We start from the raw sequence: 20,129 nt of genomic DNA, 5'->3' as shown, positions 1-20,129 counted from the left end.
GATCGAATCCCGGCCGTGGCGGCCACATTTCAGTCGGGGCGAAATGCACCAGTGTACTTAGGCATATTAAAGAACTGGTGCTCCAAATTATTCTGGAGTCTCCCACTGTGGCATGCCTTATGATCAAATCGTGGTTTTGGCATGTGAAACCCAATAATTCTTTTTTTGTTTCCCTATGTCCCTGCACTTCAAGTTGACCATTAATTCACCCCTGCACTGCGATTTACTAGCCTCCTGATTAGCTCAGATGGTAGAGCAACCACTCGAAAAGGTGTTGGTACTGGGTTCAAATCTCAGACTAGGACATATTTTTCTTCAACTGTGAAGCTTTCTTTCTGAGAAACTCGTATGGGTTTCCTTTGTAGCTTCATGCTACATATAGGTGGATGACAGTTTTTCCTTTTATCTAACGTATGGTCTGCCATCAATAGTCCTGGGAGCAATTTTTGAGGCCTTCATCCTGAACGTATGCAATTTACATCTTGCTTTAATTTTCAGAAGTGTCTTCCAAGTGGAAATGAGCAAAGGGACCAGGAGCTCAGCTCACTCAAAGACCGGCTCAACCTGGCTGTTCAAGAAGTAGGTTTTGTTGAGGCAGTTGTTGAGAGCTTATTTTCATGACATTAAATACACTTTACTTACTTGCATAAAAACTTGTGATAGGTGAACCAGCCTCTTCAGTGCGAAATGAAAATTTGCCATGTCTTAGAAGCCATCTTTGTCTCCAATCTGATGGCGTCCCCACTTCAACAGGTGCTTTTGGGACGCCACATGGAAAATGGCCACCATGGGAGCAGCCCAAACGTTTTTGTGCTTATAAAGGTTGCGACGGGAAGTTAGGGTGCAGGCTCCTTTTCCCAAGCGTATCACCCCTGAAGGAAACTAAACACCAGGCCGGGGTACACTTGTGCCCATTTAAACGAGTGGGTGCTCGGCTGTGGTGGGAACCAAACCCACAACCTCCTGCAGCTGAGACAGGTGCTCTACAACTAGGCCCATTTCAAATACAAATTTATTGGATTTAATTGGCCCATATTGTCCAGCCATTCTGTCTGTTGTTACTGCAGGGAAAGATATCAATCAAACTTTTGGTTTCTGTTGAAAAGATAGGTCAGCGCATATGGAATTCACATAGTACTGAAACCATTATACTTTTTTAAATTCTTTTGTGCTGTCATTTTTACCTAATTAAACAGGGTGGAAAAAAAAGAAAAAGAAATTGAACTATAAAGCTATTTAGCTAACCTGCTGTACATGTGTTCTTGCAATTGAAATAAAAAACAAAGAAGCTTTGTGTAGTGCTTAGATCTTTCAAGCAAAATTTGCTTACTTAAAATTGAAGCAGAGGAATGCGTTGGTGAAATCTGCGTTATTTTGATTTTTTTTTGGCAAGGTTGAGGTTTGGGCAATTGCAAGTTGCATGTTATTCAAGATTCATAACATGCCCATACTCTGAAAGGAGACACAGTTTGGTCCGATCAAGCCTGAATCTGCGACAAATGGCTGACCTCATAGGATCAAGTTGGGACTTAAACTTTCAAAGCGAATGGCTTTCTTTGGCTCTTTCACCCATTTTCATGGTTGGACTTTTTCTACTGAAGGCATGTGCTCTCGCACAACTGAGTTGTGGTGCAGGGCCTGTTGCCAACTAACCCTTTGAGATGCCCATGCCGTCGCAATGGGAGCTTTGTGACAGCATGTGCAGTGTCTGAAAGTTTGGATGCTATGGTCGGTGGTGGCGATGTGTCACGTTTCCCCGGTGCCTGGGCTGATGATTGCAAGGCGTGTTCTTTGCAGAAGTCCTTTGCCTTGTCAAAATGCACTATTTTGTCTTGCCAGCTCGCCACAGCTTCACTTAGATTGACTAACGCTGCATGGGGGATCTGCATGATTTTTAAACCGAATAGTTGGAGAAGTGAAAGCACAGGTGCAGAGCTGATGTCTTGTTACTGTCGTCATGCTGTCATCGTTCTATTGTCATCATACCATCATTGTCATCATGCTGTCATGCTGTCTGCCAAAACATGTCGGTGATAAACACCATTATCAACATCAGCAGTGTACTTTGGAAGTACTGCTAGTGTGTCCATTTGATTTCTGTGGCTTGGATTAGCTATTTACTTTGACAACATTCTTAGATCATTTCTGCTACAATATTTTTGTAAAATCTAGTTGGCACCCCTAGACATCAGTTGACATAAAGAAAACAAATCAGCGTATGCAGATACATGATTCACATTGTCTGAAATGAATTTTTGCTTCAGTCCTGTCACAATATTTTTTTTGCAATGTTTGTTTCTCCCAGTTCCTGATGCATTATTTTTCTGCTTCACTTTATTAGTTATTACTATAAAGCAGAATGTATTTTAGACAAATATGCAAAAAAGGGTCCCCCAAAAATAATGCTGCAGTGGGACCTCTTGTTAACACATTCATAAAAGATGTCTGTTAGGCATCAATGGTAGGCACAAAATGCAGCATGCAAACATAACACATTAGTGTAGAAGTCATCTGTATTGTTAGCCAGAGTAGGAATGAAATTGAAATGGAGAGATACATTATGAAACTGCAGCACACACAACAAGCCAGACACGAAGCAAAAGTAACACACAGCACTTGTGTGTTACCTTTGCCTTGTGTCTCATTTGTTGTGTGCGCTGCAGTTTCAGAATAAGTAGCTACCAATTTGCCCAATTTTCAGTACCTTTAGAAGGCGAGATAATTAAGATAAACCGTAAGGGCATCAATATATACCAAGCAATGGTGTAAATTATGTGCTTATGAGAGACAAACTGTAAAAAGCAAAATATACCACAGTCTAAAAAAATTTACAGTGAGGAAAACCATTGAAATATTTTTGAGCAGGCAATGATGCCAAGAGTATTTTGACAAAAATTATTAAGATTTGTTAGAGACATTAAATGGTGCCAAACATTATTTGACCAATGAGGTAGCTTGTTGCAGATTTTGTACAGCTAAAGAGCTGATTCTCTGCTTTCCTTAATTTGTACAAGTCTTTGGTAGTGAAAAAGCTGCTCTCGGAGGAATTACTAGTGTTATTCTTATTACTTATGGTTTAAGATGCACAGAAGCATTGGATTTTGTATGAAACTAAATATTAATACACCAAGGTTATACTTAATGTGTTCAATCAATGAGAGTATATCAGGGCAGCTCTAAAGGGAAGCGAGTGACCCCATAAAGCCCCCCTCCCTACCTACCACCATGGAGCGCTTAGTGATGAAGTGTCTTCCTGCAACCCTAATGAAAATGGAGAATGATGTAATTCACACATACTGCTAACACTCACAGTGGTGGAACAGCCGTTAGACCTTCCAGTGCAGATTTTGGCACCGGCAGTATTGAACATACATCTATACATCATATAGCCTCAATATTGTCACAGTTGGTAATGTGAAAAGAAGAGTACGCTGATGGTGGCATTGGAGACGACGAAGAAGAGTTTGGGGTTATCGCTGCTCTACGCTTGCTTGCTCAGCCATTAAAAGTCATCTGTGAATAGACGCATGCTTCTTCCTTCCCGTAACATCATTGGTGGAGGTACGGGGTAATCACTTGCGCAAGACAAGAGCTCTGCAGCGGACATAACCTGGCTGCCATGTCATCCGAAGGAGAGAGTTCAACCACGGTCCCGTCGTCGCCACCGACGGTCATCTTGGCCCAGCCTCGTGACCCTGGCATGTTTTCCGGGATTGACGATGTTGATGTCAATGACTGGTTGCAGAATTGCAAATGGATCAGCGCCACAACAGGTGGGATAACAAGCTTATGCTGGCTAACACAATATTCTACCTCAAGAAAACCGCACGGGTCTGGTTCGAAACACACGAAGAAGAGATTACGAGTTGGGACCAGTGCAAACAGAAGCTTGTAGATTTGTTTGGCAAGCCCGTCGGCCGCCAACTTGCTGCGAAGAAGGACCTTGGGACCCGTGCACAGACGTCCACTGAATATTATGTGGCATGTATCCAGGACATCCTCGCTCTTGCTGCAAAGTGGATAACAATATGGCATAGGTAGACAAGTTGAGCCACGTTTTAAAAGGCGTTGCGGACGACGTGTTTAACTTCCTTCTTTACAAGAATAAAGCAATGGCCAATGAGATCATTAACGAATGTTGCCACTTTGAAGAAGCAAAGAGTCGCCACATAGTTAAACAGTTTACGCGTCTACCCAATTCCGCAGCTTCATCGACGTGCAAAGACATTTGTCCACCACGTGAGCCCACCTCCTGTGAGAATGTCGTACGTATCGTTCGGCGAGAAATCGAAGCAGCGTCTCCTGCCACGCCAGTGATGCAATGCTTTGACGGTTCCCGGCCGCTTGTGTCTCTCATCCAGTCGGTCATTCGCCAAGAACTTGCCAATGTGGGTCTTCCATCCACCTGCTCCAACAGCCATCTTGACTTTGCTTTGTCTGCTGCCTCTGCCCCTGTTCACCGGTGCCAATACGGTCCATATCCGAGCTATCGCAACCCGGCCGAGTGGCGCACACATAACGATAGACCCATCTGCTTTTACTGTGGATGCGTGGACCACATCTCTCGCCACTGTCGAAGTTCCTGGCCAGCCCACTCTCCACCGAGGTTGAAGACACACTTCGAGCCACCGCGACTAGCCACTTGCCATCACTACATGCTTGCCGCTCCCGTTCGCCCCAGCTGCGTCGCTCTCCATGCCCAGCTTACCGCCGCCGCTCTCCAACGGGAAACTAGCTGGGGCAGCTCTTGCAGGTGGCGCTGCTCTAGAACCCCGGCCTAAAATTCCTCTGCTGATTCTGCCTACTGATCGGAACCTTCTGGGCGTGGACGGTTTTCCCGTTACAGCACTTGTCGACACTGGAGCCCAAATTTCCGTCATGAGTGCGGAGCTTCGAACGTGCTTGAAGAAAGTACTTACTCCTGCTCCGACTCGACTGCTCCAGGTCGCCGACGGTGGAACTCCGGCTGTGCTTGGAATGTGTACTGCTCGCGTCAGTGTCGCCAGTCGCCACACGTCCTCTTTGTTTAGTGTGCTCGAGCGTTGCCCTCACTAAGTGATCCTCGGACTCGACTTTTTGGCTGCCCATTCTGCTCAGATTGACTGTTCAGCCGGTGTTGTACAACTTGACCTACCCCTACCTGTTCCCGTTGACCTTCCTGCTCAAGCTGCAACTCGGCTTTGTCCCACAGATTTTATTCACCTGCCATCTCTAGCAGCAACCTGCATCCCTGTTTTAGCCTGCCCACCTGTACCTGCCGGAAACTATGTCCTTACTCCCGCGACTTCAGTCCTGCTTTCTCACAGTGTCTCCTTCCCACATACCATCGTTTCTGTTGTGGACAATCGACATGTCTTCCCATCCTAAATTTCGTACAGTGCCCACAAGTACTTCCTCGAGGCATGTCTCTTGCCACGTTGTCACCGTCACATGAGTGCCACATTTCCGTTCTATCTGTTGCGCCGTCTTCATGCCCATTCTTTGCCTTCTGCATCTGCCCTGACTGACGACTTTACAAAGATGATTGCACCGGACCTCTCAACCCAACAAGCCGCAGAGCTCCGTGGCCTCCTCAAGTCCTAGTCCCACATTTTTTACCTGAACGATCGCCCTTTGTGTCAAATTACGGTCGTGAAGCATCGTATAAATACCGGCGATTCAGCACCTGTTCGCCGACGCCCATACCGGGTGTTGCCCTCTGAGCGACAAGTTATCCAGGGCGAGGTTGACAAGATGCTTGCCAAAGGGATCATTGAACATTCTTCCAGCCCGTGGGCTTCCCGTGTTGTTCTCGTCGAAAAGAAGGATACCAGTTGGCAATCCTGTGTTGACTATCATCATCTAAACACCATAACCAAGAAAGATGCTTATCCACTTCCCCACATTGACGATGCTCTAGATTGTCTCCACGGTGCCACTTATTTTTCATCAATAGACCTTCGCTCTGGATATTGACAAATTGCAGTGGATGAAATGGACCGTGAAAAGACCGCATTCATCACACCAGATGGCCTATATCAGTTCCGGGTAATGCCTTTTGGCTTGTGCAATACCCCGGTGACCTTTGAACAGATGATGGACATGCTCTTGCGTGGTTTGAAATGGGCCATCTGTTTGTGTTACTTGGATGATGTCATCGTATTCTCTTCCACTTTTGTGGCTCATCTTGAAAGACTTTCATCTGTTCTTTCTGTTTTTCGCACCGCTGGCTTGCAGCTCAACTCATCCAAGTGCCACTTCGGTCACCGCCAAATAACCATGCTCGGACATCTCGTCGATTCGTCAGGCATTCACCCCGACCCCGCTAAAGTTCATGCTGTGCAGAATTTCCCTGTACCAACTTGTGCCAAAGATGTTCGCAGCTTTATTGGCCTTTGCTCTTACTTCCGCAGGTTTGTGGAAAATTTCGCCCATGTTGCTCGTCCCCTGACTGACCTCCTGAAGAAAGACGTTCCTTTCTGTTGGGGCTCTGAACAAGTGCCTGCTTTCTCGCAGCTCATCATGCTGCTCACCACACCTCCTGTTCTCGCCCATTTTGACGCCTCCTCTCCAACAGAAACCCATGCTGACGCCAGTGGCTACAGCATCGGCGCAGCTTTAGCTCAACACCAATGTGGGCACAACCGCGTTATCACCTACGCCAGCCGCCTCCTCTCTCCCACTGAGCGCAATTACTCGATTACTGAGTGCGAGTGCCTCGCCCTCATTTGGGCGGTGGGCAAGTTCCGACCCTACATATATGGCCGACCATTTACAGTTACAACCGATCACCATGCCCTTTGTTGGCTTTCCTCCTTCAAGGATCCCACTGGACGCCTTGATCGTTGGGCCCTACGGCTGCAGGAATACACATACACTGTGGTCTACAAGTTGGGTTGTTTACATCAGGGCGCCAACTGCATGTCTCGTCATCCCCTCAATGTACCGGACTGTTCAGTGGATGTCGCACCGATCTGCGTTCTTTCACTCTCTGCCTTGCAAGAGTTTGGCGCTGAACGACACGATGAATCATTACGGCCCATTATCGAATGCCTGCTCTCTGATCTGTCTGACTCATCCCTTCACTTGTTCGTGCTACAAGATGGCATCCTGTATCGCCGCAACATGCACCCTGATGGGCCCGAGCTCCTAGCCATCATACCGTCTCATCTTCGACAGATTGTACTGAAGCAACTGCACGACGTTCCCACCGCTGGACACCTTGGCGTCGTGCGTACCTATGACCGAATTTGGCGATGGTTTTTCTGGCCCTGTCTCAACCGCTCTGTCCGGCGATATGTTGCCGCATGTGAGTCGTGTCTACGTTGGAAAAGACCAGATGTGCCTCCTGCTGGTCTGCTGTAGCCTTTGGATATACCGACCGACCCTTTCTTTCGTGTTGGCGTTGATCTTTTCGAGCCATTCCCGATATCAAATTATGGAAATAGGTGGATTGCCGTCGCTACGGACTATACAACTCTCTATGCCATTACTAGAGCCCTACCGACCAGCTGCGCTACAGACATCGCTGATTTTTTGCTTCATGACGTTATCTTACACCACGGTGCACCTCGTCAACTTCTCACCGATCGCAGAAGATACTTCCTTGCCAAAGTCATAGACGACCTACTTTGATCATGTGCTACTAAACACAAATTTACTACCGTTTACCATCCTCAAACTAACGGTCTTACCAAACGCCTGAACTGCACATTAACTGACATGCTAGCAATGTGTTTCCTCCAATCATCACGACTGGGACATTGCTCTACCATTTGTCACGTTCGCCTACAATTCCTCGCGCCACGACACAGCTGGCTATTCACCCTTCTATCTCCTCTTCGGCCGTGAGCTGACTTTGCCTTTCGAGACTCTCCTTTCGACCACACTCGACTCGCCGACAGAATACACTCGGGATATTATAGCCACAGCGACCCAAGCACGCCAGATTGCCTGCATTCGTCTTTCTGCTTCACAGACACGCCAGAAGTGCCGTTACGACCAGCGCCATCAGGACGTGGACTACGAACCAGGTGCTCTTGTGCCAGTTTGGTATCCAACTCGGCGTGTTGGTCTTTCGGAAAAACTCGTCTCGCGATACTATGGCCCTTACCGCATACTTCTCCAGGTGACCCCTGTCATATATGAAGTGTCTTCACTGGATGCCACGGTGCCTTCACCTCTCTCTGACATCATCCATGTTAGCCGTCTCAAACCTTACCTTTTTTTTCTACGGGGGTGATGTCACGGTTGGTAATGTGGGAAGAAGAGGACACTGATGGTGGCCTTGGAGACGACAAAGAAGAGTTTAGTCTTATCGCTGCTCTAAGCTTGCTTGCTTGCTCAGTCATTAAAAGTAATCTGTGAATAGACGCACACTTCTTCCTTCCCATAACAATATTAACTGAAATAGTCAACAAATATAGCAGAGCCAGCTTGCATGCAGCATTCGGGATAAAAATTACCAGGCCAGTTTCATCAGTTTTCAATAGCATTCTTTTCACTGTGCGCATATTGTGGTATAAAGCTGCTTCTACCATTTTTACTTGCAACAGGCGCTGTGCTTCAAGCTAGCAAAAAGAGAACAAATGATCTTTGAACAAAAATGTGTAAGGAAGACCACGCCCTATAGGTTGTGTACTACTGAGCCCAAGTTGTAGTGAAGATGTCCAGAGGTTTCTTTACTTCTGACGTGCAAAGTCTCTCATGCATAACTGTGCATTGCGTCATGTGAAAACTGTTTAAATTACAACTAGAGGATGTCCTTTTCTAATTGTGCAGAGTGGCAAGGATGGCTCCCGCTAATAGCAAATTATTTGCCAGTGGTTGCTAGCCTCTGTCTTTCCTTCTATTTTTCCTCCTCCTCCTCCTCCTAGCCAGTGGTTGAGTAAGCGTATTCTAGTTATCTCTAAAAGTGGCCCCGTCAACAGCTTTTATGAACAACATGTGACTGAACATTCTCCCCTTGACAGAGCTCCACACAACATTGATACCAGAAATATAGAACTGCATCACAAATGGCACAGACAACAAGAGCACACAGCGGGAGAACATTGGAGCCTCTGCCAAATAGAAATTCAACAAAAGAACGAAAAATGCAAATGGAGATCTCATGGCATTGGCTATAACTGTGGCTATAGACGCTCTGTTTACCTCCATGATGATGATAATAGCATGCTTTAGGTTTTAAAGTGAATCTTTCTTTGCCTGTTCCTTCAACTTTTCCACTGCTTCTGCTACCTTGCCGCATAGCTCTTGCCAAATGCGTGGGTCATACTGTAAGTCATGTTGTCATACAATTGCCATCCCTGCAGGCTACAGTTTTGGACGATTGGCAAGTACCGGACATTGTGTAAACAAACACCTAATATAGTGCAAATTGAAGGAACTCACGATGACAGGTGATGCACATAAGCAGGGACTTGAGCTCCAATACCAACAGGTTGTTGACATGTCATCATCATCAGTTTAGATTTCTTCATGCCTTTGTCATCATCCCTTTGTTGTCATGTCATTGTAATCCTGCCGCCATCGTCATACCGTCACCGTCGTTCGATCATCATCAGCCATTCGTCGTCATTCTGTTGTCATTGCATCATCATGAAAGAGTCGCCATAAGCCATCGTGGTTGTCCCATCATCGTCATTTTGTTGTAGTGATTCTACTGGTTGTCATCCCATGTCGTCCTGCCTTTTTGTCACACCAGTGTGGTCGTCATTCCACCTTGCCATCGTCGTCATTCCAGCAGCATCATACCATAGTAATCATTTTAGCATCATCATCCTATTGTCCTCATTCAAGCTTCATGATTCCCTTTGTCACAATGTTGTCGTCAGTCAACATCGGCATCACATTGTTGTCGCGCTGTCATGCCACTCCAGGGTCTTCTTCCCATGGTCGTCATGCCATTATCATCATTCCATCATTATATGATGTTGTCATGCTGTCATGGTCATTCCATCTTTGTGATTCTGGCATCGTCATACAATAGTCATAATGCTGTCGTTATTCCAGCTCTGTCATTATTCCCTTTGTCAGATCATCATTGTTATTCCAGCATCAGCATCACGTCGTCATGCTGTCATCATCATACCAACGTTGTCATCCCATGGTCATCATGTCATTGCTTTCGTCATGCTGTCATGGTCAATCCATTGTTTTGTCATAGCGATTGCAGTGTCATCATCATTTCATAATCATCATACAGTCATCTTCATGCCATCGTGGTCATTCTGTTGTCATGCATAGCATGTGCATGATTGAGCGCGAACAAGTTTATGTTGAGCAAGGTGGTTTCCAGTGAAATTGTGTCCAACTGCATCATGTGGCCTCTCCTGGCAAATGATCGCTAAGAAGGAACAGTGTTCTTCACAAACACCAATGAAAGCTTCGTTTATACCAAATTCTACAGTGCACAGGTTCTGCAGATTTTTTGTTTCAATTTTACTAATGAGGCAGCACTTATGCTTTTTTAGTGCAGGCTTTGTGCTATTTTCTGCTAAAATGCTGTTTTCAACAGGCTGGTGCAACGGCCTGCTGTTGGCACAATGTGGCGCAATTGGCGCAGCTGTTCCCACCACTACACTAACCAAATCTGTCAATGCATGAACAATTGTGAGCCATGCATACCGTTTCCATGAACCGAAAATGAATGTCTTACCATTTTAATGTTAAAAAGAAAATTTTACTGAAAAAATGTTTTGAAACGCTATATATCCCCCAACTTTATACTTTACCATTGCAATTATTTTCAGGCACAGTCCAAAACGTTGCTTGCAATGGAGCTGCAAGGGCACCTTGATGTTTCAGCGAAAGAGGTAAGAACCAAATTCCTGTCATCATCCCTTTGTTGTCATGTCATTGTCATCCTTCTGCCATCTTCACTCTGTCGCTTGTCATTTGTTGTCCAGCAGAAAGTAATTAAGCAATTGAATTTGCATACATAGAGTTGCCCGCCATGTTTGCTCAGTGGCTATGGCGTTGGGCTGCTGAGCACGAGGTCGCAGGATCGAATCCCGGCCACGGCGGCCACATTTCGATGGGGGCGAAATGCGAAGACACCTGTGTACTTAGATTTAGATGCACGTTAAAGAACCCCAGGTGGTCGAAACTTCCGGAGTCCTCCACTACGGCGTGCCTCATAATCAGAAAGTGGTTTTGGCACGTAAAACCTCATAATTTAATTTTTTAATACATAGAATTGAATTTGCTTATATAAAGGGCGATTTAAAAGAAAGTGGAAACAAACATTTTAGGAAAAGTATTAAATGACTGCGAGAATTCTTTCTTCCTCACTCATTCCTTCAGTTAATCTGACACTTGATAGGCAAGTAGCCATTGCAGTTTGTTCATTAACTAAAGTTGGTTAGTTTTGAATATTTCTTCTAGGGACCTATGCTGATACTGGGAGGCTAGATTGGTGCAGGAGGCTACAGCAATTTATGCAAATTTAAAAGCCTTGTATTGTTGTGCATTTATTTGTTGAGAAAAATTTGCAATATTCTGCTCTAACTTTGAAAGGGTGCTTAACCTCTTACTGCATGATGTATCATATACAGGTTGTGGCATAGTTATTCACACACTTCGATTGATAACTGTGCCTCTAATTTTTAAAATTTCTTCGCATCGTTTCATGAAACAGTCCTTCAATCTCTCTTTTGTATTCCGGCCATTTTACATGCTAGTTTAATTATTTTTTGGAAAATGGCATGCCCTAGCTCACATCAACCCATAATCTCATCACTGAGCGAGGTCAGACACTCTCCTTTGATGACTGCCAAAATGCTAAAAATTTACTGCAGAATTGTTCACCGGGCTATTAAGTGTGGCCCACTTAAGGGCTTACCCTGCAGTAGTCATCCTGTCTCTGTTGTGACTTCTCAACTTAAAAAATTGTGAGGAAGAGAATCAAATGTCAGCCATGGAGGAGCATCTGAAAGCTGGCCTTGGAGCAGAATCTGTTGGTGACAACGATGAGAAGAGCCATGCAAATTAAGGAACCTCAAGATGTTCTCTTGCAAGTTCCAGAGAAGACATGGACTGACCTAGGTGCAGAGAAAAGGAAAATGGGAAAAACTGCTTTCAGTATGCATGGGCCATGAAGGGGAACACTTGGCAGCTGTCTTCATCGTTGAGAAAATTTTCATGGTAGAGGCCCGTTCCAATACTCGGAACTCCTGTGTGCTTGCTTCGACCTCGGAGCTTGGTGATGCATTCAGTGGGACAGCTTTCTGAAGCTCTCATCAGGCATCTGTAGTCGCTTCAATTGAAGTAACTTCCATGGGCCAAATTTCTCCTGTGTTTTGGTCAAAAGGTGCAAATATCGACACTGACACATAAACACATTCTAGAGCCTTATTCACTGCCCTGGTACCAGTCCCACTTTGGTGAGCAGTTTTGGGCTTTGCAGTAGGATGGTACCCTAGCACACAAATTGAAGAGCAAATTGACACCACAGCATTTGTCACGCTCTCATGCCTTACTTCATTCTAGCTGAAGAGTGGTAAACTACTCCAGTGGACTTCTATATGTGGGCTATTCTGGAAGACGAGGCATGTATCTGTCAGCACACCGGAATGGTGGCCCAGAAAAATTGTTGTAGCAAGCACGGAGAAAAATGTCACTTCGGATGCCTTGAGGGCCGCTATTGAAGCGTACTTACGATGTGTGAATGCCGTGATCAAAGCCTAGAGCCTATATATTTAATAAGGTGTTTTGTGTAGCATTAGTAATATGTCAGGTAAATGCTCCACAAAAGATTTCCTAATATTTTTTTTATTCTCAATAAAAATATTAGGCATAAACCTTGTGACAGTATTTATGGCGCACACTGTAAGATACACATGTAACAACTTCTTGTAACTTAATAGAATGAACATCTACTGTATAGACTCGTTTAAGGGCCACATATTAAGGCAGAAGCCTTAAGTGGCTCATGGACGGAAAAATCCGATGTCCGGTGTTGTAAAAAAATTGACCGTGCAGAATTATGGCACCAAAATTCAGTGGCACCAGAATTGATGGGAGTCGAACCCACGACTATCGTTAGGAGCTAAACCGACGACCTTTGGTGTTAATTAAGGCAAAGTTAATGAAGATAGAGTTACGGCACTCGAACCCATGACCTTTGTGTCTTAGTGACTATAGTGTTGCGCTGCTAAGCACAAGGTCGCAGGATCAAATCTCGGCCGCAGCAGCTGCATTTTAATGAGAGGAAATGCAAAAATACCCATGTCCCATTGATTGGGTGTACGTTAAAGATCCCTTGGTGGTCAAAATTAATCCTGAGTCCCCCACTACAGCATGCCTCATAATCAAATGGTTGTTTTGGCACGTAAAACCCCAGAATTCAATCAGTTCAGCCGATGACCTTTGGTGGGACCAAAATTCAATAGCAACAAAATTGATGCTGCCACCATTGATGGTTGAACTCATGATCATAGGTGGGAGTCAAACCTATGACCTTTGGTGTTAATTAAGGTGAAGTTAATTGATGCACAGTTAATTAAGATAGAATTAATTAAGGCACTCAAACCCACATCCTTTGGTGGGTGAAAACAAGTAATGAGAAGTAGCAATGTATCTGAATGAAAATGTCAAGTAGTTTAATTAATGTCTCGTGAGCATGCAGGCTTTTGTCTTCATCCTCTTTAGTGTATGCTAAAGTGTGAATGTCAACTTTCTTCCTAATTATTACTCTTGAAAGCAGTGCTGAAAAAATAGCAGGGATTTTGTTGGCTCTTTATCAGGTCTACTGTGATGTTTTCAACAAGAAAGACATTCTGGTTCTTGCACAAGGCAAGCACTAATTGCTGTGCCATATATGATGCAGTTATGGGTCAGAGCAGGGATTTGTTTTGTTGCGAGAAAACAAATTTGGTGGAAAAATATGCCATTTTTACAGCCTGTACTGTTGATTAGAATCATTATTGTGATGAATATGTCAGAAAATGAAAATGCCAGCTGTTTTTACTATATACGTAGCGTGGAAGGAGCCATGTACCAAGAATAGAGGTGCACAAATAGTAGTTTTTCAGATCAAAATAATTATGAATTGAATAGAATAGAATTGACTATTTTTCTAATAGTTTGTGAATAATGTGCAGCCTTCTTACCATTCGTAACACTAGAATACCTCTGTTATTGCTGCACTGCACATTATGAGGCATGCTTTATTGAAAACACAAAGGAACTGTGTTCCAAACTCGGGGCTCTTGAGAGCATACCTGGTCGTTCATTATCATGTAAAGTTTAGAAGGGCAGCATTGTTGGCCAGATAATATCTGTGTATACTTTTACGGCGAAATCAGAAATGTGTGCTGTCTGCGACAATGTCAGACAAAAATAAAAAGCAGTTTATTTTTTCTCTAGTTCCAGTGATCACAGAAGTTGGTGCCAATACACATGTTGCATTTATAGATAGTACCAAACTATACTGAATGCCCTGTCTAAACTAAATTTTATTGCGAGTGATCGTGTTTAGCCAGAAATGTATGGCTGTCTGAGCAATGCAGTATGCTCTAGAATGTTATGTTCACTGTGGGGGGATGGGATGAAAGTTATTACATTTTTGCTTCAGTTTCGTCTCATGATGTATAGTGAATGACTAGACTTATAAACTCTGTTAGAAAATTATTAGACATTTTAAAAAGTGAATATTTGATCCAAGGACCAAATTGAAAGGTGTATTCGATTTGAGGACCGAATCGAATAGAGAAGTGTTCAGTTCATTAGTCAAAAGTTTTCAATCTTCGCACTCGCCCTATCCGAGAGCTAAAGAAAAGAGCATCAAGAAAGAACTCTCACAGAAAGTAGAAGGAGATGTCTTTTCGGCTTATGTCAAGCTCCTGAAGCCTACATAAAGCAAAAATCCATATGAAAAGAAACACACTAAGGGATCCAGCTTATATATTGAACCTATGAATTATCGTATTGTTACGTGGGAAAATGCAGACGCGATGCTATAGTATACAAGTATATTTACGGATTGATACGCTGCGCTTGGCCAAAAGGCAACAGCCCGCGCTAGCCGCAAATTGTCGTTGTCTTCACACCACTGGCCTCTTTATCCTTGGACATCAGGAATACTGGTCTGTAGCACTACTCCCAGCGGCAAAAGCGCCGTCCTGGATCAACTAAGGGCCGGGCTCAGAAGCAGTGTAGTAGGTCTTGAGCCTGCTGATGTGTACAACATCACTGGATGCTAGAGTTGTGGGTGAAGTAGAATTGACCGGAGCAATTTTGTAGGTCACTGGCATCACCTGGCACAGCACACGGTAGGGGTCCATGTACCGGGAAAAGAGCTTCTATGAAAGTTCCACATGATGAGAGGGTGACCACAGGAGCATGAACACACTAGGCGGAAACTATGTTACGGTGGCAGGTGCTGTAGAGACGCTGCTGTGTATTTTGCGAGGCCATCAGTCAGGTACACGCAAGCTGAGGTGCATGGTCGGCCAGGGCGATGGCATCGCGCGCAGACTGGTGCAACTGGTCGGGAGAGCCCGTTTGATGGCGTAATCAGTTGTAATGGCTACCTATTTGTTGCCAGAGGATGACGTGGGAAAGGGGCCAAAGAGATCTAATCTAGCACGGATTCGAATGGTTTCACAGGGACAGTGATCGGCTAGAGATGACCGGCAGGCGACACCTGAGGCGTTTTCATACGCTGGCAGGAATCATAGGCAGCAACATAGCATCGGACAGAGGGAGCGAAACCGGACCAATAAAAGCGGCAGCGAATGCAGTCGTATGTGCGAGATACCCCAAGGTGTCTTGCCGTGGGTGCATCATGGAGCTCAAAGAGCACGGTACGTCGTAGAGGTTTGGGCACAACAAGAAGCTCAGATCCGGCAGGGAGGAAGTTCCTTCGGCACAGAAAGCCATCCTGAAGGACGTATCGGCAAACAGAGGCGTCGGTAGGTGAAGAATGAATACGCTCGATGAGTGCTCGTAGTGATGGGTCCCGATACTGCTCAACGACGATGTTAGGGAAGGCAGACACAGAGAAAATGCTGTTGGCACTGCTACTGTCGACGTCGTTAGGCTGGCTAGTCGGGTAGCAAGACAGGCAATCGATGTCATTGTGGAGACGGCCAGATTTGTATACGACAGAATATTAATATTTATCAATGCGAAACGCCCAGCGACGAAGTCATCCTGTAGAATCTTCCAGCGACCAAAACCAACAAAGCGCAAGATGGTCTGTTACAACTGAAAAGGGTCAGTCATATAAGTATTGGCGGAACATCGCAGCTGCCTGCACCAAGGCCAGACACGCTCAGTGATGGAATAGTTGCGTTTGGAAGTTGAGAGGAACCTGCTAGCGTAAGCATGGTCATTTCCGCGCTGACATTGCGCTAGTACTACGCTGATTCCGTGGCCGCTGGCATTGGTACGGACTTCGGTAGAGGCAGAAGGATTGAAATGGGCCAGAACGGGAGGCATGGTGAGAAGGTCAGTTAGATGCGAGAACGCAGAGGCCTCATTATTGCCCCACTTGAAAGGGGCGTCTTTCTTCAAACACTCGGTAAGAGCTCGTGCGATTGCCGCAAAATTTTTCATGAAGCAGCGAAAGTACGAACAGAGGCCGATAAAGCTGCAGACATCCTCAACACACTTCAGAACAGGGAAGTGCATAACAGCACGGATTTTGCCTGGGTCCGGTTGCACTCGGTTCACATCAAGGAGGTGTCCAGGCACGGTAATCTGGCGACGGCCAAATTGGCACTTCGATGCATTTAGCTGCACACCAGCTCGACGAAAAACATCTGGGACTGCTGAGAGGTGCTCGAGGTGTGTGGCGAATGTGGGGGAGAATACTATAACGTTGTCTAAGTAGCACGGGCATGTGGAGCATTTGAAACCGTGAAGAAGGGAATCCACCGTGTGCTCAAATGTGGCCGGAGCAGTACATAGGCCGAATGGCATCACTTTGAATTGATAAAGACCGTCGGGTGTTACAAAGGCAGTCTTTTGGCGGTCTACATCGTCCAGTGAAGTGTTCTCTACCAAATGCCGCGGTAGCTCAATTGGTAGAGCATCGCACGCGAAATGTGAAGGATGTGGGTTCGGTTCCCACCTGCGGCAAGTTGTTTTTTTCATCCACTTTAATTTCCATTAATTTATCGTTTCTTTATTCTCATTCATTAAGCACCAGTAATTTCCCCTATGTTGTCCTTGGTGTCAGTGTTTGTTGGCTTCTTATGATATGACTAATAAAAATTGGGCCCCTCAGTTAACCCCCTTTCTTCTCGTTTATTACATTACGGGGGTCTCGAATCCGGCTACATTGATGCCGTCAGGTAGCATATGTCGGTTTATTGACCAGTTGCCTTCACCCAAAAAGATCACATTCTCGTGACGCCTGTGGCAAAAAGGACGTTCCACGTCCGCCGCCAAGGCCTGTGAGTGGTGGCGCTGGCTAACACTCCCAGGGTTCTACTAGGGCACATAAATACCCAAGAAAGTGGATGGCGAAACGCCGCCACTGTAGCTCAATTGGTAGAGCATCGCACGCGAAATGCGAAGGATGTGGGTTCGGTTCCCACCTCTGTGGCAAGTTGTTTTTTCATCCACTTTAATTTCCATTAATTTATCGTTTCTTTATTCTCATCCAAGCACAAGTAATTTCCCCTATGTTGTCCTTGGTGTCAGTGTTTGTTGGCTTCTTATGATATTCCTTCATAAACATGATTCATTTCATAGAGTAATCAATTACTGTTCCACGAAAGTAATTAAACAATTATTAAATGTAATTTTTTATTTTTTTATTTTATTTATGAATACTGCGATCTTGTACACAAGATCATAGCAGGTGGGAAACATTGTGTTAAGATACAGAATTACAGACACAAAGAAAACAAAATTGCACAGAAATTCAACAAGAGAATACAGCGACAAGGTCAATTAACAACAATCAATTCAAATGCTCTTGAAATGAATGTAATGATGTCTGTCTGACAACATCATCCGTGAGGTTATTCCAATCAGTGATGGTCCTTGGAAAAAAGGAATATTTAAAACAATTAACTTGCGGATTTAATGGTGTTATAGAAAGAGAATGGTGATTTCTAGTTTGGTACCCCGAGGAATAGGTAAGGATATAGGAGGTGTCAACTTTGAAATTATTATTAATTAATTGATAGAAAAACTTTAAGCAACATATGTGATTTCTGTTAGGAATAGAGGGTAAACCGCTTTTTTTGACGAGGTCACTGACTGATGCTCGCCCGTAAGTTTTTTTTTACTGCTTTCTTTTGGATTCTTTCAAGTTTATTTATGTTTACCTTTGTAAAAGGGTCCCAGAAATTACTCCATATTCTAAGATTGGTCTAATAATAGTGTTGTAGGCAAGGAGGCGTGTACCAGGGGTTGCTAGCTTAAGCGAGCGTCGTAAAAAAAAAAAAGCTTTCGGAGAGCGTTTGCTGAAACATAGTCAACATGCCTGGTCCAAGAAAGGTTATCAGAGATCCCTAGACCTAGATACTTATATTCTGTGACTTCATGAAGAAAATTATTATTAGCAGTGTAGTAATATAGAAGAGGGATCTTTTTAACTGTTATTCTCATAAATACGGTTTTTTCAAAGCTAATTGACATTTGCCACCTCTCACACCAAGAAACTATTTTTGCAAAATCATTATTCAGCCTAATTTGATCATCAGTCGAACTTATTTTCTCATACAGCACGCAGTCGTCCGAATATAACTTGACACGTACTGACAGGTTTTTAACAATATCATTAATGAACATTAAAAACAGTAGGGGGCCGAGGACGGATCCCTGGGGAACACCAGAATCGACAGGAACGTAATTGGAGCAAGTTTTATTCAGTTCAACAAACTGACGACGATCAGATAGGTACGATTGTATCCATGTTAATATCTGTTTATTATTTATAATAAAACTGAGTTTATGAAGTAGTTTCTTGTGCGAAACCTTATCGAAAGCTTTTCGAAAGTCCATAAATATAACATCAGTTTGTTTTCCTTCGTTGATTGCTGTCGCAAAATCATGGATTGTTTCGACCAGCTGAGTGCATGTGGAATACCCTCATCAGAACCCGTGTTGAACAGCTGCCAGTACATTATGCTCGTCGAGGAAATTAGTTAGATGCTTATGAATGATGTGTTCCAATAATTTGCACGTTGTCGAAGTTAATGAAAGAGGGCGATAATTTTCAATACACGTCTTCTCTCCACTTTTATGCAAAGGCTTCATTCTAGCAGTTTTCCAATCACACGGTAGAACACCTTCTTTCAATGATCGAGTGAATAGGACACACAAATACTTTGAACACCACTCTGCATACTGTTTAAGGAAGGCATTCGGAATATCATCTGGTCCAGGTGATTTCTTAATATCCAGTTTTAACAATAGATTAAAAACACCCTCTTCAGAAATTATAACATCAGGCATGGAAGGAAGGGACATGCTAAAGGGTGGGAGATGCCCGTCATCTTTCGGGAAAACTTTCTTAAAGGTGTTATTAAATGGACCTGGAAAACCTGGACATTGTCACTTACGTGTTGTCCATTTATAATAAATGCATCGGTAGAACGAGAAACTGGTGCAATTGACCGCCAAAACTTTTCAGGTGCAGTTTTTATAAAAGCCGGAAGTTGCTTATTGTAGTATTTTTCTTTATCTTTCAGAATGCACTGTTTTAATTTCTCTGAAACTTCATGAATTTTTGCCTCTAAAAAGGCTGAGCTTGATTTTTTTATTCTTTTCTTTAATCGCTTTAGCCTGCGCTGCAATGGCAAAGTTTCTCGCGTAATCCAGGGATTGTCATTATCTGACTTCTTGCATATCACTGGTACAAAACGCTGAATGCAGTCACGAACAATGTTTTTGAAAACAAGCCACAGGTCATCCACGCTACAAGTGCTGTGCAGAAAATTATAATAATGAAGATCTAAAATATCAATAATCGATTCATTGTCAGCACGGGAAAAATTCGGAAAGTGTCGAGTATCACCCTTTCGGTCGAATAATATGTCTTCTATTACCAAGATTACGGCTTGATGATCAGAAATACCGGCCACTACATTACATGAAAGTTTTTCTTTGATATTGCCTAGTACCAAGAATAAATCCAATATTGATGAAGAATCTTGTTGGATTCTAGTAGGGTTCTTCACAATTTG

General features: G+C 44.1%; 1 protein-coding gene across 9 annotated transcripts in view; it reads left to right on the top strand.

The window, feature by feature from the left end:
- LOC142564100 (uncharacterized) overlaps positions 1-20,129 on the top strand; it is a 136,673-nt gene that overhangs the window by 104,065 nt on the left and 12,479 nt on the right. For 8 of the 9 annotated variants that reach the window (XM_075674996.1, XM_075674972.1, XM_075674977.1 and 5 more), the window contains 2 exons: positions 499-579; positions 10,734-10,796. In XM_075674996.1, the coding sequence (XP_075531111.1) occupies positions 499-579; positions 10,734-10,796 (144 nt within the window). The remainder of the gene's footprint in view (positions 1-498; positions 580-10,733; positions 10,797-20,129) is intronic. The other variant, XM_075674990.1, reaches the window with a different exon arrangement.

This window comes from Dermacentor variabilis, chromosome 1, assembly GCF_050947875.1.
Source record: "Dermacentor variabilis isolate Ectoservices chromosome 1, ASM5094787v1, whole genome shotgun sequence".
Taxonomy (NCBI): domain Eukaryota; kingdom Metazoa; phylum Arthropoda; class Arachnida; order Ixodida; family Ixodidae; genus Dermacentor; species Dermacentor variabilis.
The sequence above is the reverse complement of the archived record's forward strand: the minus strand, read 5'-3'. Positions and strand labels throughout refer to the sequence as shown.